The sequence below is a fragment of the Branchiostoma lanceolatum genome, chromosome 2, assembly GCF_035083965.1.
Source record: "Branchiostoma lanceolatum isolate klBraLanc5 chromosome 2, klBraLanc5.hap2, whole genome shotgun sequence".
NCBI lineage: Eukaryota > Metazoa > Chordata > Leptocardii > Amphioxiformes > Branchiostomatidae > Branchiostoma > Branchiostoma lanceolatum.
In genome coordinates this window covers 40,045,597-40,068,874 of record NC_089723.1, presented here as the reverse complement: position 1 = coordinate 40,068,874, position 23,278 = coordinate 40,045,597, and the positions used below count along the sequence as shown (strand labels likewise).

General features: G+C 45.3%; 3 protein-coding genes across 3 annotated transcripts; 2 read left to right on the top strand and 1 right to left on the bottom strand.

Annotated features, from left to right (window-relative positions):
- The first annotated feature begins 793 nt into the window (after positions 1–793).
- LOC136429022 (uncharacterized) lies at positions 794–8,609 on the top strand. The gene is made up of 4 exons (XM_066418911.1): positions 794–1,018; positions 5,239–5,277; positions 5,871–6,051; positions 7,036–8,609. Exons 1-4 carry the CDS (start codon positions 869–871, stop codon positions 7,080–7,082), a joined length of 417 nt encoding a protein of 138 aa, XP_066275008.1. The 5' UTR covers positions 794–868; the 3' UTR covers positions 7,083–8,609.
- Positions 8,610–10,029: 1,420 nt separating this feature from the next.
- On the top strand, positions 10,030–17,232 carry LOC136427087 (ankyrin-1-like). The gene is made up of 12 exons (XM_066415806.1): positions 10,030–10,053; positions 10,754–10,837; positions 11,727–11,825; positions 12,069–12,167; positions 12,580–12,707; positions 13,039–13,360; positions 13,819–14,001; positions 14,413–14,720; positions 14,950–15,535; positions 15,986–16,016; positions 16,387–16,650; positions 17,141–17,232. The coding sequence occupies exons 1-12, from the start codon at positions 10,030–10,032 to the stop codon at positions 17,230–17,232; spliced, it is 2,220 nt and encodes a 739-aa protein (XP_066271903.1).
- Positions 17,233–18,749: 1,517 nt separating this feature from the next.
- Positions 18,750–23,042, bottom strand: LOC136427086 (UDP-glucuronosyltransferase 2C1-like). The gene is made up of 6 exons (XM_066415804.1): positions 22,367–23,042; positions 21,655–21,845; positions 20,982–21,124; positions 20,530–20,606; positions 19,281–19,505; positions 18,750–18,832 (listed from the first exon to the last, which is right to left on the bottom strand). The coding sequence occupies exons 1-6, from the start codon at positions 23,040–23,042 to the stop codon at positions 18,750–18,752; spliced, it is 1,395 nt and encodes a 464-aa protein (XP_066271901.1).
- Between the last annotated feature and the right edge of the window lie 236 nt (positions 23,043–23,278).

Here is a 23,278-nt window from a genome sequence, read left to right as displayed (position 1 = left end):
CCTGGTCTAGCGTCGGACGTGCCCTGGTCTAGCGCCGGGCGTGTCTTGCTCTAGCGCCGGGCGTGTTCTGCTCTAGCGCCGGCCGCGCCTTGGTCTAGCGTCGGACGTGCCCTGGTCTAGCGACGGATGTGCCCTGGTCTAGTTCCGGACGTGCCCTGGTCTAGCGCCGGACGTGCCCTGGTCTAGCGCCGGACGTGCCCTGGTCTAGCGCCGGACGTGCCCTGGTCTAGCGCCGGACGTGCCCTGGTTTAGTGCCGATCGTGCCCTGGTCTAGCGCCGGTCGTGCCCTGGTCTAGCGCCGGTCGTGCCCTAGCACCGGACGAGCCCTGGTCTTGCGCCGGTCGTGCCCTGGTCTAGCGCCGGACGTGCCCTGGTCTAGCGGCGGGCGTGCCTTGGTCTAGCGACGGGCGTGTCCTGCTCTAGCGCCGGACGCGCCCTGGTCTAGCGCCGTCCGCGCCCTGGTCTAGCGCCGGACGTGCCCTGGTCTAGCGCCAGACGTGCCCTGGTCTAGCGCCGGCCTTGGCTTGGTCTAGCGACGGGCGTGTCCTGCTCTAGCGCCGGCCGCGCCCTGGAACACAAGAAGACAGTTGCTCAAGCAACTGGATAGAATTTGGAAAGCGTCAGACGTTACAGGTAGCATCCGCTACGTTTCGTCAGTGACCGCACGAAAGCAGCCACTCAAGCAACTGGATAGAGCTTGGAAACAGTCAGAAGCTTCAGGCAGCATCCGCTACGTTTCGTCAGTGACTGCATGAGCAGGGTCCGGTAAGGGGAGTGCGGTACCGCGAGTTGTTCTGCATTGAGCAGGGTCCGGGAAGAGGAGTTCAGTAACGCGAAGCGTGCAGCAGTCCGCGGCAGAACCTCCGCCATGTGCGGGAAGAAGGGCGGGTGCATCCCGGACGTGGACCCCACGGACGACTGGACGCTGGTGGCCATCATCATCGGGTCCATGATCACGCTGGGGTTCGTGCAGATGACGTATCTGGCCGTGCGGTACGGGCTGATGGACCCTCCTAAGGTGAGCCGCGCGCCGAACTAACAACCCGCGCGGAGCCTCACGGATACGCTTGGTATTCAGAACGCTTCTGAGATGGTTGTTATCTTTATGAAAAATGGAAGGTTATGTTTTCGGGAGCGTTTGTGTGTGTGTGCGTGTGTCTACATGTCTACATGAACACGATAATCCGTGAATTCATAAATGGATTGTGTAAAGTAAGAAGTGTATAGTGGGTAGGTCTTGATTAGACCTCGAAATGATGAGATTTTAGGCCCCCAAAATGCTTCTGAGATGGTTGTTTCCTTCATGGAAAATGGAGGGTTATGTTTTCGGGAGAGTTAATGTATGTGTCTGTGTGTCAGTGCGTCTAGATGAACACGATAACTCGAGGTGTCATAGATGGATTTTTTCCTGACATGTGTAATGTGGGTAGGTCTTGGTGAGACCTTGAAATGATTAGATTTTGGGCCCCCAGAACGCTTCTGAGATTGTTGTTTCCTCCATGAAAAATGGAGGGTCATGCGTGTCAGTCTGTGTCTGTCAACACGGTAGCTAGAGCAAGCCTTGATGGATTGCCTTGATATGCCGTGTGTTGTTAGATCTTGATGAGACTTCGAAATGATTGAATTTTGGGCCACTGGCGGCTTGTTTGTGTTTACGTCCTGTCAGGTTGCATTTGTGACGTCCCTGTGTTATCCCGGGCGCATTAATCTTCTTACCGATGCAGGTCAGACGTTAATGTCAGGGGCTGCATAACGCGCTACATGCCGATTAACGTTAGGGACAGACCTTACTGATGCAGCGGATCGCCAAACGGCAGCACGGACGTTATGATAATGGAAATCTGGCCTGTTCGTCATTCCTGTCACGGTCGACCCCAGATCTGAAAACCACTCCCAACAAAGACTTAAATCTCATAGAAGAATGAAACATGGTCAACGTAGTGCACAATAACTCTGTATTACGTAATGATGAGCGCCCATCTCTAATCTGTGGCATAGGTTTAGCTCATTACGCAATGCTGTATCCCTGTGGCTTCCCCGAACAGAATGCCGACTGAGGGTACATGTGCAGGAATTCTGACTGCGGCATCTTTCCGCGTGCAGTGATTTATAGTTTGATGACGATCTGAGTTTGTATTCTCTATGTGCATGTGTCTTAGAAAGAGGGATAGTACATAGATTTATCTAGTGTACAGTAAGATGGTATGTCAATATATAGTATCTAGTGTTTCCGTTTTTGTGTGTTAAGATTAGACAATGTGTATTCATCTGAACATTTAGCACATTGGGTATGAATATGTAATAAACATTATTATCATTTAAACAGATAGACGTAAGATTTCGATCCAACTGAATGAAGAAGTACCCGTTTTCTGTGTTTCGTTTGTACGGTGGTACTTATGCAAGTAGCTGTTTCACTGGTTCGATGCCTGTATCTGCATGGCAATGGCTTATTGTTCCTGGTGTTGTATATTCAACAGTGACATGGTTCTTTTTGGTATGAATTATGAGATTTTTAGACTGGTTTATTTTCAATGATCTCATTAGCAGCTGTGAAGCTGAATTGCCGAGATACATTACATTTCATTTAAAACAACTACTTCATTTCATCCGCAATAATTTAAGAATACTAGTTAAAATACAACAATGCTTGTTAAAATATGACAATATACACAACAATACTTGTTAAAATAAACAATATACATAACAATAATGTTAAAATACGGCAATATACACAAGGTAAGCTTCATCTCGTAACACATATAGTCGTGGATTTCTTAAGATGCTAGTCTGCATGAGGAGGCAGGACATTGTCAGATGTTAGCATATAACGGAGGAAGCCATGACTGTCACCGTGTAGGGAATGTAATCGGGTTTCGTCTGTGTGAATCCGGGATGCGGTGTATGGTGCTTGTTTTATTCATAGCAACTCTTTATTTGATAGCCATCGTAGGTATTTGTAGTGTACATATCAGTGTACAAAAGGAGAGGATACAGAAAAACAAACACACGAAGAAGAAATAAACAATGTATAGATCTTCTTAAGATTTACATATTTGAAAATCTCAGCGTTGCCTGAGTTTGTGTTAATGATGGCAATATGTTGTAATGGGCGCGCGTCAAGGTTCCAGGCAATGAGATTATAACGGGCGTATGGGCTCTCATGGGTGTTTCCTGTTGGGGCCTCTCAGGGGTGTTTCCTGTTGGGTCTCGCAGGGGTGTTTCCTGTTGGGGCCTCTCAGGGGTGTTTCCTGTTGGGCCTCTCAGGGGTGTTTCCTGTTGGGGCCTCTCAGGGGTGTTTCCTGCTGGGGCCTCTGAGGGGTGTTTCCTGTTGGGGCCTCTCAGGGGTGTTTCCTGTTGGGGGCCTCTCAGGAGTGTTTCCTGTTGGGTCTCGCAGGGGTGTTTCCTGTTGGGGCCTTTCAGGGGTGTTTCCTGTGGGGGGCCTCTCAGGAGTGTTTCCTGTTGGGTCTCGCAGGGGTGTTTCCTGTGGGGGGCCTCTCAGGGGTGTTTCCTGTTGGGGCCTCTCAGAGGTGTTTCCTGTGGGGGGCCTCTCAGGGGTGTTTCCTGTTGGGGCCTCTCAGAGGTGTTTCCTGTGGGGGACACTCAGGGGTTTTCCATGTTCGGGGCTTCTCAGGGCTGTTTTGTGTTGAGGCCCGGGCAGCAGCTGAAAGTGTGAAAGCTTACATTTTTAGTCCCACAGTTAGTCCCATGTTGTCCACATCATCAGTGGTGTCTATGTCTGCAAGGTTATCGTGGCCGTCATTAAAGAAAATCAATAAGAACAAATGGGCTGCATCGTTGTGACACATTGACAAGAATCTTGCCCCTTACTTATTGACAGTGTGGCAATAATTTACAAAATCATCTGCCAACTTCAGCATAAGACTGGGCCTTTTGCAGACACCAGACAAATTATCTAGTACTGAAGCCAATGCGTCAGTGTACTCTACAAACACGGCTGCAACATGTTTCTCTTCACGTCGTCATTAATTCACGAGGACAAATGCACCCTGTTGACGGTAAATTAAATCTTGGAGCTGTTTTCCAGGAGTCGTCTGGCCGTTATGACATCTAGCAACTAATCCAGATGACATCATTGCAAAAGAAAACGTTAATATCAGGACAAATTGCAACATTCATCTTTTTTATCAGAACATCCTTTAAATCAGCACCAAGGACAACTTTGTCTATTTGACTTCCTACTATGGTATGGCATGTTTACAGAGCTGTATTTCTCTACCAAAGCCAGGGGTGCCAAAGAATACATACGAATTTTACGGAACGCGGATCGTATGTTTCAGCGTAATGGATCGTATGTATTCCGTACGGATCGTATGTTTCTAGTAATGGATCGTATGTATTCCGTGAAATTCGTATGTATTCTGTAAAATTCGTATGTATTCTTTGGCACCCCTGAAAGCGGTTAACTGATAGAGGACGCCTGCATACATGTAACAGGATATAGGGCGTGAGTGGAATAACAAATAAGGGAAGCGACGCGTTCCAAATCAAGCACTGTACGACTGTTATTGCGTCTATTCTTTACGTATGTCTAACCCTAACACAATTTTTATTCTATTTATCTAGGAATCTAAAGGGCAAGCCCTTCGGTTATTATAACCGATTTCCAAGGGAAGCTTTTATAGAATCATAACAAGGATACAAAAGAGGAATACTTAAAATAGCTTAGCAACTCATATGAATTCACAATAACATAACAAAAATCCAACAAAATCTACCTAACTTAGGAGGGATAAATCATACAAACATGTCAACACGACACAAGATAGCAAGATGAACGGTCCCTTATGTGCCCGGCAGGTTGCTGAAAGCGTTTCCATGCAGATCGCCTGGCCTGATCCAAGCCGTATCTCTCCTAACGTCTGTGCAGGCCTCTGACTTGGCTCATTTCTCAGCTGGAGGCGTTTTGCGGGAGCTCCACACACTCAGCACTGGTCACCAAGGGAACGGAATAAAAAGACCCATTGCACACAACCAAGTCAATATACGTTAAGGTGGCCGCTCGTCGCCTTTCTTAGAGCAATGATGACTGGCTCACTTTGTACTGCAGCTGGAGGTGTCGCTAGGTACAAAAAGCAAAGTATTTACATATTTACAGAGATAGTCAATGCGGTGTTTACAAAGCCAACCTGAAGAAACTATTTCCGAGCAAAGGAACAGGTTTGCCACCATCCGCCTCTTGTGTGACTTTAACACTTTATATCTTCTTCATTTCAGGAAGAAGAGCTACCTAAGAGATACAGGAGGAAGAAGAAGGTGAGAGGGCTTCAGATGTTTTTAGAAATAATGGTGTGTGTGTCTGTCTGTGTGTCTGTGTGTGTCCATGTGTGTGTGTCTATGCGCGCGCGTATGTCCGCGTGTATGCGTATGTATGTATGTATGTATGTATGTGTGTGTGTGTGCGCGTGCGTATATGTGAGTGTGCTTAGTTGTCTGTATGTGTATGTTTGAGTGTAAATGTGTTCATCTACAAGAACGTCTGATACGTGGACATGCATTTACATGTTCGTCTCTTCTGCGTTCTGCATCATCATCATCATTATCATCACCATGGTAGTCGATGTGTGTATGTGTTTGTGTGTGTGTGTGTGTGCGTGTGTGCGTGTGTGCTCGTGCTTGTATATGTTTGTATGTGAGTGTTCCTAAGGCTATCCCCCTCTGCCCTGCAGCATCATTATCACCACAGCAGCCACGGCAGCCATGGCACTCATCTGGGGTCGCACTCCCACATGAGCCATAGGAGCTCGCACACAGATGTGTGCGTGTGTGTATGTGTGTGTGTGTGTGCACGTTCGTGTGTGTGAGTTTGTATGTGAGTGTTCCTAAGGCCATCCCCCTCTGCCCTGCAGCATCATCATCACCACAGCAGCCACGGCAGCCATGGCACTCATCTGGGGTCGCACTCCCACATGAGCCATAGGAGCTCGCACACGGATGTGCACCACCACCACAAGAAGCACTCCCGCGCGTCGCTCGCGGACCACGAGGACGGCGCCGAGCTCAAGACGCGCTCCAAGGAGCTCACGTCAGGCAAGGAAACTTTTTCAAGACATTTTTTTTATTTACAATGTAAGATGTACACAAAAATGCACACACACACACACACACACACACACACACACACACACACACACACACACACACACACATGCAAACACATGCAAAAACACATGGAAACATATTCTGAAATTTGTGTATAACTTGGAAACATCCAAGAAGGCCACTATCTTGATCTCTGACCTCCAATACAAAGCAAGCAAACAGAATGACCACACATGTCATAAGAATATTGGAAATATACAACTGCGAAAACACAGACCAAAAACAAAACCTACCGTCGAATAGTAGCCTTTTCCATTGACCCCATGACCTGGAATGTCTGTCATGTCTGATGAACGACTTGTTCTACCACCTCTGAACTCTGCATTCTGTCCCTTCCGCAAGTCCGACCTTTGCGGTGACACCATCTGCCACTCTACTGCCACTCTACTGCCACTCTACTGCCACTCTACTGCCACTCTACTGACAATTGACATTGTATTCAATACTACTGACAAATGTATTCAAATAACTACAGCCACACAAGAACGTAAATATCCAGATACACAAACAAAACACCGAAAACAAGGAATCCGTACACGGAACATGAATTGATCTGGCTGTCTGGATGTATAGCTGTTTTGGGTCTGGCTCTGTTGTTGTTGTTTTTCAATGACCCTTTATGGACTGATCCTGACCTCGGGCTGTTTTGTTGCTGTTTTTTAATGACCATATATGGACTGATCCTGACCTCTGGCTGTTTTGTTGCTGTTTCTTAATGACCATATATGGACTGATCCTGACCTCTGGCTGTTTTGTTGCCGTTTTTGTGATGACCATATATGGGCTGATCCTGACGTCAGGCTGTTTTTTATTTTTATGACCATATATGGACTGATCCTAACGTCAGGCTGTTTTTTGATGACCATATATGGACTGATCCTGACGTCAGGCTGTTTTGTTGTTGTTTTTCAGACTCCAAGGGCAGCGGTGACAAGCAGACGGAGGAGTCGGCTGTCTGATGGTGACGTCATCTCCAAATATGCAACTCCCTCGTTTTCCACACACATCTCCCGGTGGGGGGACCCGACGACTGTGGCTGCCTTACCCAGCCGGCTATCCGTGCATGCGCAGTGCGCAGAGTTCGCTCTCTCCTCTATATAAACTCATCGTAACAAACTCCGAACGGGAACTGCTCTCTATCAGTAGCCACATTAAGATTACCGCGTGCGTGAGACGCTTTGTACATAGCTCGCAACGGCGTAGGGAACCGGCCGGCACACGGCGGGGCAGGCAGCAGGCGAGGGGGAAACGAACCGAACCGTCATCAGTATCCGCGGTCAGGCCGGAGCCTGTGCAACACCAGGACATCACAAGGAGACAAGGACGCGTTCCGCGGACATTGGACTTGTTGGTGCTTACACGTAATATCACGTGATCATGAGCGAAATCACGCGTGACATTACGTGAGGACATCAGACTGCGGAGTCCCACCCCAACACCCGCGTGCGGACGGCACAAACTTACAACCAAAGGAGCAGCAGTAAGGAGGATCACGGTTCCGACTGCGCCTGCGCAGCAAGATGCATTGTGGGTAACATGTCAAAGGTGTAGGCCCCTGGGACATAAACAAAACACGTCTGGACATGCAACAGGCATGGTCTGGACAACAACTGTTTACAAATTAGGGGCCTTCACCTTTGACATATCACCCACAATGCATTTCGCTGCGGATGCGCACTTGGAACCACGAACCTCCTTATTGTAACGACATGACGTAATCCTACCCACAGTGTATACTTAAAATGTAGAAACAATAAGAGCTGTTATAAAAGTACATAGATACACAAAATAGAGCACACGAAGTTGCATGATCGCTAGTGCACGATGTCAAAGCTAAGAAGATTATATCGTAGGTAAATCTAGTTGGACAAATCACTGTCTATCGGAGGTAACTGCAGTTAATGTCGCTGCCAACTAACTATGCATGGACTTGGAAGCATATCTTGTGACCATTGGGCGAGTTTCTGTCACGTTTATTTATACCTGCACCTCTGAGAGAGTTCTGTTCATATAGATATTTCTACCTTTGACAAACAAATTACAGTTTTAGGCGTTATCTGTGTTAAACCAACTTATAGCAAATAATCATTCATCAATATTCTTAACATTCATTTGGTTCATTGTGGCCAGTTATACGCGGGATGAGAGGCTATATGATTTGCTGAGTGTTGGTTTATATCATGTGTTAAACACGAACAGACAGAAGCCAGACTGCCTCGTGCGGAAATCTGCGGAAATGTAGCAATTTCACTGCGTAACCTGATACCCGTGGGAAAACGGGTTGTTTATGTTTGTGTGCACGTCTCTATGGTAACCACGATGGCCTACTTTGTTTTTGTTGTTTATGGAACGTTCATACAAAGTTTGATAAACAAATAAACATTTTCTATGTGTTGTCTACGTGAATATCTACATTTGACGTGCAAAGTCCGATGGAATGTGCTGAATATTAATACACAATAAAGGCCTCTACTAAGTAAGAACCACATCTGACTGCTGTTTTCTCTTCGTCGTTTCACCGTTATTCAGGTTCTCCTTCACCTGCCAGTGGCGTTATTGAAATGTGATTATTTCTATAATTCAGATAAAGCATTTTTCATGTAATGAATTCGTCATCATAGAAACTTGTAGCTCCATTCTTGGCCAAACTGAAAGTACACATCTACAAATAACTACATAAACTACACAAATTTATGATTATAGCAAGCAATGCAACATGAAAATACAAAACAACAGAGGTATAGATAAACTAAAGGTATATCCCACCATTCCAAGCTGTTAATACATGAGAACAAAAAAAAAATACTTCACCTTTTGAGGTGAAGTAATGATATATGATTACAATTACAGGGCCCCCTGCTTTACGCCAAAGCCTGGACAGTTAAATCTATATTTTCCTAGTTCAATGACTTAGGCCAGGGATGAATCACATGCACATAACAAAAATACAGGACAGGAATCAAAATTCTATTGCCCCTGAGAACATCCCGCACCACCAGTGATAATCGGTGTGTAGCTGGTAGAAAAGAGGGCAGGTGCGATTCTATTACTCAAAGTATCCCTCATATGTGCGTCTTAATTGGTGAACTAAAAGGCCGTGGACGGAGAGGGTTGGGCTCCGCCTTCCAATACCATGTCCACAGCAGAACGTCGCTCTCTGATGGAAGACAGGGCAGAGTGGAGAGCAGAAGAACCCATTGTTCCCCGTGTTGACATCGCTAGATGTCCCCGTTAAAGGTCAAGGTTCAAGGTTTGGGTTAGGGTGTTTGCGGCCGTTTACCTCCCCAACCGAGGTATCCATATTTACACATGGGTGGAGTGAGGTAAATCATGTTAAGTGCCTTTCTCAAGGCACAACATCGGTGGCATGTCAGGGGATTCTAACCCAGGACCTCTGGCTTCTGGGCCAAACACCCCAACCGTTACACCAACACGGAATGATGCACTACTGCACGGAATATACTTTAAACACCAGGACGATAAACTGACTTTGACACAAACGGGTGTGCAGTGAGACCAGGTAGGCAAGTTCCATTCCACGCATAAGGGGCACTCTGGGGACACTGTCTCTCATACTGTAAGTCTTGTTTAACCTGCATCTGGAGAACTGTAGAACATTATTAATCGCTATTGTTATAATTTTATTATGGAAAAACGGACTAGTGGTATATCAAATACAATGAGTGGTGTACACAGCGTATTTACACTTACGAGCCTTCTGCCCCACAACTAACAGAATGGAATAGTCCACACCAGGTCACGTGAAATTAATCGATGAAAACGGCGAACAGGTAGGAGTGTACCCCACCGTTGAACGTCGCCGACCAAAGAGAAGAGACTGTTCTGATAAACTCGTACTTGTGACGACACGCAAGACACACGGCGTTCTTTGAAAATCCAAGCAAGATGTCCGAGACGGAGCTTGAAGTGGTAACAGTTAAACTTATTGACTACATTTTGTGTTAGTGTCGGTTACACGTAGGTTGTATTTGTAACTAGTTGTGGTCCCGCAAGGTAAAAACAACAACTTTGGTTGATTGATGGGAATAAACATAGCGGAAACGAGACCTTTTGATTGATAAAAACCTGGATACGAACAAATCTGTACAAAATTCATGTTGTCAAAGCACTTAGTGTGTACAAAATTCAAGGTATGAAATACTTAGTGTGTACCGTGTACGTGCCCCAGCGTCTGCGGACTTTGAACGTCTGGTACTATGTTTACGTTTAGGTTTATGCTTACCTGGTAACCGTGTCTCACCTGATAATGTTCAACAGGATTTGCTGCTAGGACTGTTTGAAGAAGAAGTATTGTCGAAGGCGTTTGAATAGATTTGGTTAATAATGGATAATAAATTCCCTTGTTTCCTCTCCTTTGTTAGAATAGCGAGGGAAATTCTCCACATGCATACTTGCGTTACGGTAATACCAAGGAAACATGCAGTGTTTGCTATTATTGAATTTAGGGAATTACTTTCAAAGATAACAGCAGCGACTCGACATCCTTAGATATGATAAACATCATTTAACCTAGATACTCGTAGCAGGATGAGTTACGATATTACCGCCGATTTCCCTACCTATATACTTTATTTACTGCTGTTGTATTTTGATGACTGCCCCGTTTTAGGAACTTGTGTTTGCAGCTGATAGCGGAGATGTAGAGAAGGTGGCGCGGCTGCTCCAGCAGGGAGTGGATGTCAACTGTAGCAGGGTGAGTAGGGAGGAGCCACTTTTTCTATCATGAACCTGTTTCATAAAAGGTCACAGATGCCCACCAGGGGTACATAAGTATTCATACGATCAAGTACTAAGAAACATACTTAAACTTCAACTTTCAACTTTAGCTAAACCCCCAAATGACCCCATCAGGTCCGATCCTTACGGGAATGCAAACGATCAGTACTGATCCTTAATAATTATACTAACAGCCCCTGGTCACGTGACATGGGAGGTGAATTCAATATGGTGGACTGGGGACTTCAATTTCTTGCTACGATATGTTGGCTTTAAAGAACGTACAGACTTATCCCATCCTGCTAAACACCAAAAAACCTCAGCCTGCACTAATGCTGGCTTCTTCGGCGACATGCCGGTGTTATTTAGACCAACTAGCAGGGCGAGACTGGGAGTCACCAAGCGCCGGGGCAACAAATTAGTAAGGATCCGACGTATTCCGTAAGGATCGTCTGTATCTTAGTAGTGGATCGTATGAGTTCCGTAAGGATCGTATGTTTCTTAGTATTGAATTCCGTAAGGATCGTATGAATACGTGGGCACCGCTGTCCACGGCCCGTGGCATGCCTGGGAATTCGTTCAGAATTATTGAACCTTGACCATGGACTGAACGCTTTCTAACGCTTACTAACAGAGACTGAGGCTGGAAACCAGATTAACGATGCTAGATGCTACTAATGTGTAGAAAACAACAACAGCGTTTGGATAGGCTTACGCATGATAATATAGAATGAAATTATGTAGTGTTATATGATTATTTTTATTTGATATTATTATTTTGATCATTTGAAAAAAAGGAGTTAGTTATGAAAAGGGGGATAGGATTCTCTTTCCATGTAATACCATCATTGTGCCTGCTGTTGCAGTATATAGACACACCCCTTCACTATGCAGCTTCAAGAGGACATGTTGGTGTTGCTGAACTCCTTCTGAAGGCTGGAGCACAGGTGGACAGTAGGGATGGGGTAATTAGGGTTTTAGCTACAGATGATTGCCATGTTTGAGTGTTGAACGTCAAGTATGTTTAGTGTCTATCATCAGAGTTGTAATGGGCTGACCCATGATAAATTAGTATGAAATAATGTAATGTAATATGATTATTTTGATGTAATATGATAGTTTTGATCATTTGAAAAAAAGCGTTGATTATGAAAAGGGGGATAGGATTCTCTTTCCATGTAATACCATCATTGTTCCCACTGTCACAGTCTGAAGACACACCACTTCACCTGGCAGCTTCAGGAGGACATGTTGGTGTAGTTGAACTCCTCCTGAAGGCCGGAGCACAGGTGGACAGTAGGGATCGGGTAAGGGTTGATGCTTACTTCTGGCATGTTCCCATATCCGGTGGGTAATGTCATGTGCATAAATTATGATATCAATGCTGTGTGACAAAATTAACAGTTTACGTAATATTGTTAACCATGGTCTTTTTTTAATTTCAGGAAAATATTTGGTGTATTTATGTTGAGAATTGTCACACTATTTCAGAAGGACAGCAGGTTTGCCCATGCTTGTATTTAAACCTGCGCACAGAGTGTAGATACATATATCGTTGTAGAAGATTCATACGGTAGTGACGTGTATATTTCAATATCTTTTGTTCAATGGCATTTCAAATCAAGTGACTTATCTTTAGTCCACTTCTCTGAAATATCTGACTCTTATCTAAGAATGACCTTAGAAGTGTTGGTTCAATGTCTGCTGTTTTCTGTGTAGGGCGACAGGACTCCAAAGGACATGGTAGAAAGTACTGATGTTCCATGGTACTCTCTTCCCGTGAAACAACGTATCCTGGAGGGAAGGAAGAAAATTCTCGAGATTTTCGCAACTGTAATGGCGGTCGGGTAAGCACACGTATTAAAGGGTATCATAGAACTATTATCTAATTCATAATCAGTAAAAATCCAGGGATACATTTCTGGTGGAAACGTGCGCGAACAAGAGTGGCGCAAAGACAAGGCGGGAATCAAAATAGAATAAAACGTGAAAACTTAAAACATACAACTGATGCCTTTCATAAAGAGTACGTTCTTGCCCATTGTATCTTATAGACAAGCTGATAAATATGAACACGTAAAAATGAGAGCCTGATCTAGTAAGATACTTTTGTCAGTTCCTCCTCGGTTGTATTTTCCATGTGAAGTAGGTACATTAGAATTCTGTTTCCTGCCACAGCCCTTTCAGGCGTAAAGTGGGTCCAGAGGGAGGTGAACTACAAACCGAGTCTTGTACCCTTACTGTACCGCGTGGGGCCGTTGCTATGGAAACTGAAATTACCTGTCAGGTCATCAACCCTAATGACGTCACTCTGCCCTTGGAAGACGGAGCGATGCTAGTGAGTGACGTCATAGAGCTTGGTCCACACGGGACAACCTTCCACCAACCTGTCACTGTGCAGATGCAGTACAGCAGTGGATCGTCAGGTGGCGCCAGGGAGCCTGTCGTGTGGGTCACTAAAGACAGGTCACAGTGGACAAAACTTCCCACCCGTAAAAAAGTACGTTGGCAAACATGCAATTTCTTAAAGAATGCAAAATCAGTCAAGTTGATAACAAAATGAGAGGTAAAATACACAACCAAGTGTTTTATTCAAGACCAACCTTTCGGTGACCGCCTGTCACCTTCCTCAGGGCAATTCTGACAGGTTCTGTTACGCGCTACAAGTAGGTGTCGCTGCTAACAAATGCGGTCCCAAACATGCGTAACACTAACAGAACTGGTAGAGATTGCCCTAAGGAAGGTGACAGTCGGTCACAAAAACGTATACATAGGTCTTGAATAAAACACTTGGTTGTGTGCAAAAGACCTTTGATGGCCAGTGCCTTGCGAACCTCATCAAACTGTTCACGGATGTTTCTTCCAAGCTATGACACAATAATCACTCACGGTCCTACCTTTTTCAATAGGAAATGTTATCAAAAACAGACAATAAAACGGCCCTTTTTTCCATTTTAGGACGGAGACAGAGTCTCAGTATCAGTGGACCACTTCTCCACCTTTGCCGTCGTCAGCCGGCCCAAACAGGACCAGTTCACTGTGCCTACAGGGGAGTGCACTCTGACGTCATCAACGCAGCCTGCGGTACAAATCAGCTTCCCGGAAGAGGCGGTGAGCACACCGACACACGTCACGATACAGGTCAGGATTGTGTTCAGCTTCATCTGCTGCAAATTTTGTAGACGAGGTCTTTTATTATAAAATTTGTATGCTTGATCATAGAGGAGTCAATGACAATGTACCCACAAATCCCATGTTAAGCATGCATGTGAAATGAAAATAACTCAGGGCTGATTAAGAAGAAAAACAATCTAGTCAATTTTGGCGGTCACGGAAATGGTGGATATCAAAAATCAGACTAATGGCTGTCACTGTGGGGCAATTTTTTTGTTTTTGATCAAATAAACCATTGATATAATCATGGAATTATTCTGATATATCTGATGCTAGATTCACTGACGTTATAACGTGATATTGATATGAATCTTACTTGATATGTGACTCTACTATGTAAGTTTAGTGATATAACACAGCGGTTTATTTCAACTGTAGGTGCAAGAAGTTCCAAAAACAGCAGTTGAGGACATGAAAGTAAAGGACCAGTCTTCCCGCGGTCTTGTCAGCACCAGCCCAATAGTCAACGTGGAAACTGTGTCGGACTCTGAGGTCCAGTTCCTCAAACCAGTCACAGTGCGAGTCCCACATCCTCAACACTACATGGACATCCAACATGAGGGGGAAACCAAATTGAGAGTGATGTCATGTGAGGAGGGGACAGAAGACTGGGTAGACGAAACAGATAACACTAAAATCCGGGTTACAGATGAGTTTGTGGAGTTTGAAGTCAGCCATTTTACCAGGTAATTCTATATTTTTATTTTCTTTTGTAATCAGAAATTAAGGAGAACAGGAAAAATTACCAGATCTACTAGATTATGTAGTCTACTAAGGTTAGCGTGTCGTTGTTTAGATACAACGGCTATCACTTAACCTGTACTGACGTTTTTTTTATTAATCTGTTGAGAGTAAAAATTCATCAGCATGCATTTTTCACTGAAGTTAACAGGTTATTGTATATTTCACTTCCAGATGGATTGTAATCGTCGTCACAGACAAATACGATGACCCAAAAGAGTTTGAACCGATCCCATTGAAGCTTTGCAGATGGCTTCAACATCGCGCAGTGCAGTTCATACTAGTACAGCGGGAGGACAACGCAAATGAATTTGTCATAGAATGCGCTACAAAAGAAGATACAGAAAAGAAACACGCAGCACTGCTTGGAAAGGGGTACAAGGGCCCGGTGCCGACTGACTCAGTAGACTTATTCGAAGGCCAGATAGTCGAAATAAGCTTGCTGGGAAACGTGTCAATCGCAGCATTTGGAAGCAGCGCGAAACAACAGATCACCTTCCACAGTCAGAAGGACAACCGGCTTCACATGCAGGTCATGGCGTTGGAGGCCAGGGGGCAAATGGGTTTGGATGGCAAAGGGCGAGCTGCGTTCTTTGCCTTACCACGCGTCAAAGTCGCCAAAGAGGAAAAACGGAAAGTAAAGGCAACTCTCGTGCGGAAGAGACGCCAGGAATGGGGGCATCCACCAGGCGAAGCGTTTCAGGAGCCAACACTGCTGTGCCAGCTCCCAATCCACGTGCCGTATGAGACTCCAAAACTGGTAAATAAAAATCATTTTGTTTTTGCTTGTTCGATAACGAGCGAAAGAGAAGTAATGAGTTTACTCTCTTTTCAGTTCCAACGTTAGACCGAATGTGAATGTGAAATGACATGTTTTCGCAATTATTGACACAGAACGTATTATAACTATTTGTGTTATGACCAAATATGTCCATAATGTATCTCAGCTCAGTGCTATCTCACTCACTCACTGACTCACTCACTCACTCACTCACTGACTCACTGACTGACTCACTGACTGACTGACTGACTGACTGACTCACTCACTCACTCACTCACTCTCCGCCGCTTTTCAGTCCATTCACTGAGGCGGGCAGTGCTATCACGTGATACCCGACACACCGCTATGTATTTGCCCTTTAGTAGACAGACTGTCCCTGGTCAAACTTCAAATATTGCAGGGACTGATACAATTGTCTTGTATTCACAGATTGCAGAGCAAGCTGCCAGTACGTCAAAAGGTGAGGCACTGACGTAACCAATGCCGGCATCATCGGGCTTTGGGCGCGCTTAGAATTCCTTAACGCAAAATGGGCTGCAAAATGGGCCGTACTGTGCTAGTAAATTTGCCAAAGAAGGCACAACAAAATGCCACGCCCAGTATAAGCCTTCCTTGCACAATACTATGACACTTTGATGTCACTGCCATTTTTTTCAGGCTCTTTCAAGTACATCATTGTTCAATACACACTTTATAGTCAAGTTGATGTGCAGGCTTACCAATTGTAACTCAAAATGAAATTCTTCATAATTCTATATCCAATATATGGTAATTTAATCAACATACACGAGCTCTATATCGTACCTTTTACCTCTATCCTTACCCACTAGGTGTTGAGAGGTGCTTCTACTTCATCAAGGAAAACGTCAGCATCGACTGGATTGACTTGGCTATCCATCTTGGAATTAAGGGGGCTGACATCAGAAACATTGCCGGCAGAAACCCGGACGACAAGTCCCGCTGTTTTGACCTGCTGTGGGAGTGGCAGAAGCGGGAGGGAGACGCCGCCACCGCAGAGGTCCTGATGGAGGCTCTGTCAGAGGCAGAGCTACAGAGCGTCGTTGATGGTATGAGGAACAAATTCCCAGACATCGGTAGGTATCATTAAGGAGTGCAACAGTCATTGCTTCTTGTATGTCGGGCAAGTATGTCATGAAAACACGCAATTTGATATTCATAGAGAGAAGCAGAAAGAATGGAATTACAGCATTGTGTTTTATCTGTATTGCATCGGTTTGATGGCATTTCGTTTGTGATTAAGGCGAGTACCTAATTAACTTTGCGAAACGTATTCTTATTTTCCTCACCTCTTTCAGTGATCTCTGAACAGAAAGAGGACAAAAAGTGAAATGTCCACTGTAAAGGTACGTAGCAGATAGATTATGCATTCCAAAAGTACAATACAAATAAAGTAAATTGGCATCCATTGCATTCAGCAAAGTCTGTTGACCCATTTGTCCTGCTGTGCTATCAAGTTCGATTTGCTACATGTTTGTTACACTTATGTCACACATATATATAAGATAACATTGCCTTTGCTCTTCTGATACTTATGTTAAGTTTGCACTCTGTTATTTTCTGCAGTAGCAGAGAAACCACGAGTGGGCGACACAAGCAAGTGCAGTCAGAGAAATCTACAAGATAAGACACAACTGTCCTGCTTAAAATACATGTAGAATCGCTAGTTACGTTGAACTGAACAGCGCTTCATTTACTCTATGGTAACATGAAATGATTCTTAAAAAGCGGGTTGCGCCAGAATCATATTATCAGAATCAGATTAATCACAGTGAGCATGCAATTCTAGTACGGATCTTTGCGTACCGCGTTAGGGGGAAGTGAGGGGGGGCGAGCGTGTTGGGGATGGAAGCTCTGACATATTTCTCTTATCAAATACAAATAAATGAACTTTATTGCACAAGATACAGGGAACAATGTATGGCAAACAGCAACAACAAAGACTAATTCACATGTTGCATACACTAATAATCAAAACTAATGATAGTAACGAGGAAGAAACAATTACATAAATTCGGATATTTTGTTTGTGGGTACAGCGATATTGTTACGTCTACTGTTTTGTCTCACTTTTGAAATCATGTACAGTATATGTTTATTGACCTAGATAGGTATGATATAGGCGTTGGACATGATAACAGCATCTGAAAATGTCGATCTGTGTACAAGGTAATCTGAAATCGGTCTTAGCTACAATTATGTGCATTAATGACTTTCTTTCTTCACAATAAGGAGAAGACAGTACAAAATGAAATTCATCTTCAGCAGTTTTATTACAAGTGGAACACAGTCTCTGATTGAATAGTGTCTTGCAGTGACGGTCTTTCTCTTCTGGGCCATGTGCACTAATTCTTACTTTGGTCATGTTGTTTCTGAAGGATTCATTTTGAGTTGATGTGAGATATTTTTCTCGACATAGATATTTCTTGATTTTAGAACAGGTGTGAAATTTCTGGGAACGTTTTGGTTCTACTCAGAAAAACACATGTCTTCCAATGTTATCAATAAATGTTTCCCAAATAGTTGTGGGTTTTATCAAAACATTTGGAGTCATGTCTTGTATGTGTGTACCCAAGTCATGTCCCTTCAACAGCAGTGCCATATACTTTCTTTCCAATTCTGTCATTTAGTAAATCCAATAAAATACAATTCTAAGTTAACTAATGACTTTGAGCATCGATGTAAAGCTTACAATAAGTTTACAGATTTACTGATTTTTTTTAACATATTGAAAATAAGCAATTGATAATGGATACGTAAAATTATTGATTAATGTCATAACTGTGCAGGAATCGTAATTGCCGGCTACAGCAAAAGAACCTCGCCCCGATATGCTTAAAATCGCAAATCAGCGCCCTCCCCCAAAAATAAATACCTGTGCCAACCAGAGAGTCTGCAAAGGAGGCTATCCCAACCCAATGGCCTTGTTTTTTAGTTAATCGAATTTACTCTTTGGACATATTTTGAGTGAAGAACCTTATCACTGAATGGACCCATTGCAGCGTGTATTTTGCATTAGTTAGAAGTATTCGGACAAACTTCCACAGTTTTCTAACACACCAGAGAACGATCCCAATACACAAAAGCAAAAACAATAAAATGTCAATCATCAGATATTGGTAGACCGGAAGTTGCGTTGCCTGTGACCGGATGTGAGGTAGTCCGCCATGCCTCATCACGTGACTGATCCACCACACGGCGCGCTGCATGGGTTGGTCCCTGTACAGGCGGGACAGGCGTCTGGCTTTGTTTGCGAACCTGAGATTCAAAAAGATAAAAACACACACAAATACATTGTCATCGTAAATGAATAAAAATACAGCTGAAACGTTAACAAATTTGATTTATTAAGACTATATATTCATGTATTCATTCGGACTTCAAACATGTATCTTTTGTCAGACCCTCACCTCTTCTCTCATGACCTCAACGAAAAGCGACCATCAGGCCCATTTTAGTTTTTCTTGAGTAGACAAAGGCCCAAACGAACGAACGAACAAAGAAACAAAGAAACAAATATGCAAGAAAACCTTTATGCTGGACTAAAAAATGAACAGTGCAATGTCTTATTGTTATAGTACGCTTATATTCTAGTGTTCCTAGAATCTACTGATTTTCAAAACCTTTAGAAACTTTGCTTTAAAATGTCAAAATGATGTTTAATTTCATATAGAACTGATTGATTTCATGAAAAATATAAGACAACCGTACGTCTGGTTGCTGGTGACATCCTGTAAGGCTCTGTATAACCTGTCGGCTGTGAGGCCCCCTAGCGGCACCGCCCTGCCACTGCCGAGAGACTCTACCCGGGCCATGTTGGTGAACTGGTCCCGGAACAGAGGAACGCCGACTAGCGGCACGCCGTGGAACAGCGCCTCCTGCACGCCGCTAGCGCCTCCGTGCGTCACGAACAGGCGAGTCCGCGGGTCACCTAGCACAGGGGGAGGGGAGGAACAAGCCAAATGTTAGATCCGCGGTAGCACAGCGCCGACTAGCGGCACGCCGTGGAACAGCGCTTCCTGCCGGGACGCCGTGGTACAGCGCCGACTAGCGGCACGCCGTGGTACAGCGCCTCCTGCAAGCCGCTCGCGCCTCCGTGCGTCACGAACAGGCGAGTCCGCGGGGCACCTAGCACAGGGGGAGGCGAAAAAAAGCCAACTGTTAGATCCGCCGTAGCACAGCGCCGACTAGCGACACGCCGTGGTACAGCGCCGACTGATAGCTAGCGGCACGCCGTGGAACAGCGCCGACTAGCGGCACGCCGTGGAACAGCGCCTCCTGCACGCCGCCCGCGCCTCCATGCGTCACAAACAGGCGAGTCCGCGGATCACCTGGCACAGGGAGAGGGGAATAAAAATGCCAAATGTTAGATCCACCGTAGTACGGCGCCGACTAGCGGGACGCCATGGAACAGCGCCTCCTGCACGCCACTCGCACCTCCGTGCGTCACAAACAGGTGAGTCCGCGGATCACCTGGTCACCTGGCACACCTATTCCAATTATTTTATCAGTTTGGTACTGAATTATGTCGATCTTTACAATAAAATTAATGAAATAGCTTTACACAATGTGAAGATAAAGTGGAGTACACCGTGTTGAATGTTGTTTATGTCGTACCTACCCGAAAAAAGACATATTTCACTGCGAAATGCGCCAGAAGTTGAGATAGTTTTGTGTCCTCGAAGAAAAAGATAACAGCATCGATTCCAACGTCCGAATTCGGTATTGGCATTTTCGACAACGGGGCACCGGCGCACGCGAAGCGAGTTCGAATCGTTCGAATCGAACATACTACGCGTGTACGGAAAATAAACGCAATTCGAATATAACCCATTTACTAATTCATTTTGGTATTTGTAAGTTCGCATAATCTATACGTCTTAATATTTTCTTTGATAGAATAAGAAAAGCATTTTGAAAGGTAAGAAAAGATGGTGGCAATGACGTCATGTTACCTAGCAGGTCGTTCTGTGGTAGCCAGGGCAGTAGGACGGTGTTGTTGCCGAGGGTGCGAGGAGTCGGCCCGCGGTATCTGAGAAAAAAGGTCCAGTATTAGGAGCCCTCTAAAACAATATGGCAACTTTAGGTTAGTGATGCCGCAAAGTAGTATAATAGATGTATTTCAATTTCGCAAGTTAGCCTCACGCGCCAATTGCAAGCCTCTACACGCAAAAGAACCCAATACAATCATCGACAATAGTAAAGCTGACCCGGTGTGCTTGGCTTAAAAACTTGAGCGGTAATGAAACTGCATTGCCCTTGTCCACAAGCTACTTGAAGAAGCAAAATACTTCACCTCAGTTGAGGATGACTGCTTTAACCTTATTATTCATGTTTTATAATGTACTCGACCCAACCCGTGATATACAGGATGACAAAAGAAGAAGAAGATAGTATTGGTGGTTACCTCCAAACGACTTTGTAGGGCAAGCGGCTAAGTGCAGTACTCAGGACTTCTGCTAGGTGTGCATCGAATTGATCCACCATGGAGCCGAACGTCACCACCGCGATGTTTTCTCCCCTCACTCTGGCGAGAGCCTCCTCAAGTTCCTGCATAGCGATATGGATTCAGACTTGAACTTGGGGTTTAGCATTTTTGGAGACAGTGTACCCTGGGGAGATTTAAACATGAAAACCTGTGATACCACACGTTAAAAAGACATCTTACCGCCTGTAAGAGATAGCCGTTTTGGATGTAACTATGATTCTAATTTGATTTCTTTGAGATTTTGACAACATATAATTATGGATCATTTTGAATAAAAACAAAAATGACCTTTTTTTCTGTAAGAAAGAAGAAGTCCGAGTTCAAATTATTAGGGGTCCCGGCCGGGCCTCAAAATAGCCCGGTAGCCACAGGGTGCCCCACAGGGTCACGCAGGGGTCACGCCCAAAAGTGCAAAAAAAAAGACAGTCCGTGAGCTGCCCGGCAGGGCCCCTTTGTCCAATTGTGATCTAAGCATGATTTTATTTTATTCATTTATTTGGGTGTAAAAAAGGACAGCCAGGGCTACCCTACTAGCCGCCAGGTTAGCCCTGGGAACAACATTCAAAGTACCTCCAAGACTTCACCAGCCTACCTGTGTTAGCGGCTCAGCCGGAGAGGCGCTGATCCCGCCGATGTAGACCATGTTGGGCATGCGCGGCCGGGGCGCCTCGAACAGCGGGTCGGTGTGACGTAACCAGAGGTCCGTGCCCGCCAGCAGGTCCCGGATGGAGAGTCCGGTCCGTTTCCTGGCGATGTCGTCGAACGGACGAAGCAGCATGCTGCCTGGGGAGGTAAAGGTAAAAATCGTTCCATAGCATTAAGCCCTAGTCTGTATAACGCAAACTCCAGCTGTCCGGGGATTTCCGTCCCCCTCCCCGCGTAACCGTAGGGCGGCGAGCGGTTACAGGGCAGCGAGCGGTGACAGTACTTGATTGAAATCAGGCTATTCAAGCACCGAGTGCCCAACGAATTTCATCGATAAGAAATAAATATTTTATGCTTTGTGTGTTGTTGCAACGAGAGCTATCTATCAGCGAAACCGTGACCACAGCTTGCATAAAACACGATATATCAAAACATTCTCTTGCAGTGCCAAGGAAAGCCGCTAGAAGGCCAAAATATTTGATTACCTTACCACATACAATGTACTAAGATTCATGACGAACCATCCATAGCTTCTTGAGTTATGATGCTAAACGTCATACATTCACAGAAAAAAACATCCATCCAAATGGTACCAAAAACATATTATTATGTACTGTTATTAACCTTCTTGGCAAAGGTAATAGAATAAAGCACACTACCTGTCAGCGCGCTCGTCACCAGCTGAACCACGAAGTTCTCCAGGCGCTGCACGAAGCTCATGTCGTCTGTGAGCGCCAGGCCGAGCTGCGGGATGTACGCGGCGGGCGCGGGGACTCCGGCCGCCCACAGGTCGTACCCGCCCGCCGTGCCCCGAGCCACGGACACCACCGGGACGTGCAGGTGCCTCGCCAGGATGACGGCGCACGGCGAGAGGAAGTCCGACAGCACCAGGTCGAACCGCGAGCCGTTCAACAAGCCCTGCTGAAACGTCGCCTCACATTCGGACGCAAGGAGTTCGTACAGCTCGGCGTGATCGACGACATAAGAAAGAGCCGAGTACACGTCCTCGGGGAGAAACCTTACAGCGTTTAAGGCGATGCTCAGGCGCTTGTTCAAACGCTCTCTGTAATAACGCACAGCCTCTGGGTGTGACGTCAGCAGCAGGGAAAAGTTCTCAATGTCCCGTATGTTGTCCTCCATCCCGTCTGGCACCAGCATGGTGACGTCATGACCCGCCCTGGACAGTTCCGTCGCCACTTTGTTCACCAACCTCCACCGGCTCCCGAGCGGCGGACCTGGGACCAGGATCCTACCCGGACGGCCGGGTTTAAAGTTCGTACAGAAGGCTAGAATGAACAGAGAGGAGAAAAACGACATTCCCTGTACCGAGGACATGTCTGTACCTGATAGTGCTGACAGCCACCCCATAGAGTAGGGCGAGTCCCTGCAAGTAGTGGCACACGTGAACAAGTTTAACAGTGTCCTTCCTTGCATCCTGTTTTGTACCAGGATTACGAGCTAACGCCATCATGTAATTCTAACCAGATGCACCTTAAAACCTGACCTCGTTCCCTCACTCACATGAATCAACCTCCATACAGAAGTTGATTGGGATGATTGTGACCTTCTCA

Excerpts from the sequence above, each read along its gene's own strand:
- LOC136429022 (XM_066418911.1), top strand. The coding sequence starts at position 869 with ATGTGCGGGAAGAAGGGCGGGTGCATCCCGGACGTGGACCCCACGGAC. Across the intron at positions 1,019-5,238 it reads GGCTGATGGACCCTCCTAAG|GAAGAAGAGCTACCTAAGAG; the intron begins GTGAGCCGCGCG and ends TCTTCATTTCAG. Across the intron at positions 5,278-5,870 it reads GATACAGGAGGAAGAAGAAG|CATCATCATCACCACAGCAG; the intron begins GTGAGAGGGCTT and ends TCTGCCCTGCAG.
- LOC136427087 (XM_066415806.1), top strand. The coding sequence starts at position 10,030 with ATGTCCGAGACGGAGCTTGAAGTG. Across the intron at positions 12,708-13,038 it reads GCAACTGTAATGGCGGTCGG|CCCTTTCAGGCGTAAAGTGG; the intron begins GTAAGCACACGT and ends TTCCTGCCACAG. Across the intron at positions 14,721-14,949 it reads GAAGTCAGCCATTTTACCAG|ATGGATTGTAATCGTCGTCA; the intron begins GTAATTCTATAT and ends TTTCACTTCCAG.
- LOC136427086 (XM_066415804.1), bottom strand. The coding sequence starts at position 23,042 with ATGTCCTCGGTACAGGGAATGTCGTTTTTCTCCTCTCTGTTCATTCTA. Across the intron at positions 19,506-20,529 it reads ACCACAGAACGACCTGCTAG|GTGACCCGCGGACTCGCCTG; the intron begins GTAACATGACGT and ends CCCCTGTGCTAG. Across the intron at positions 18,833-19,280 it reads CACCAGCAACCAGACGTACG|GTTCGCAAACAAAGCCAGAC; the intron begins GTTGTCTTATAT and ends TTTGAATCTCAG.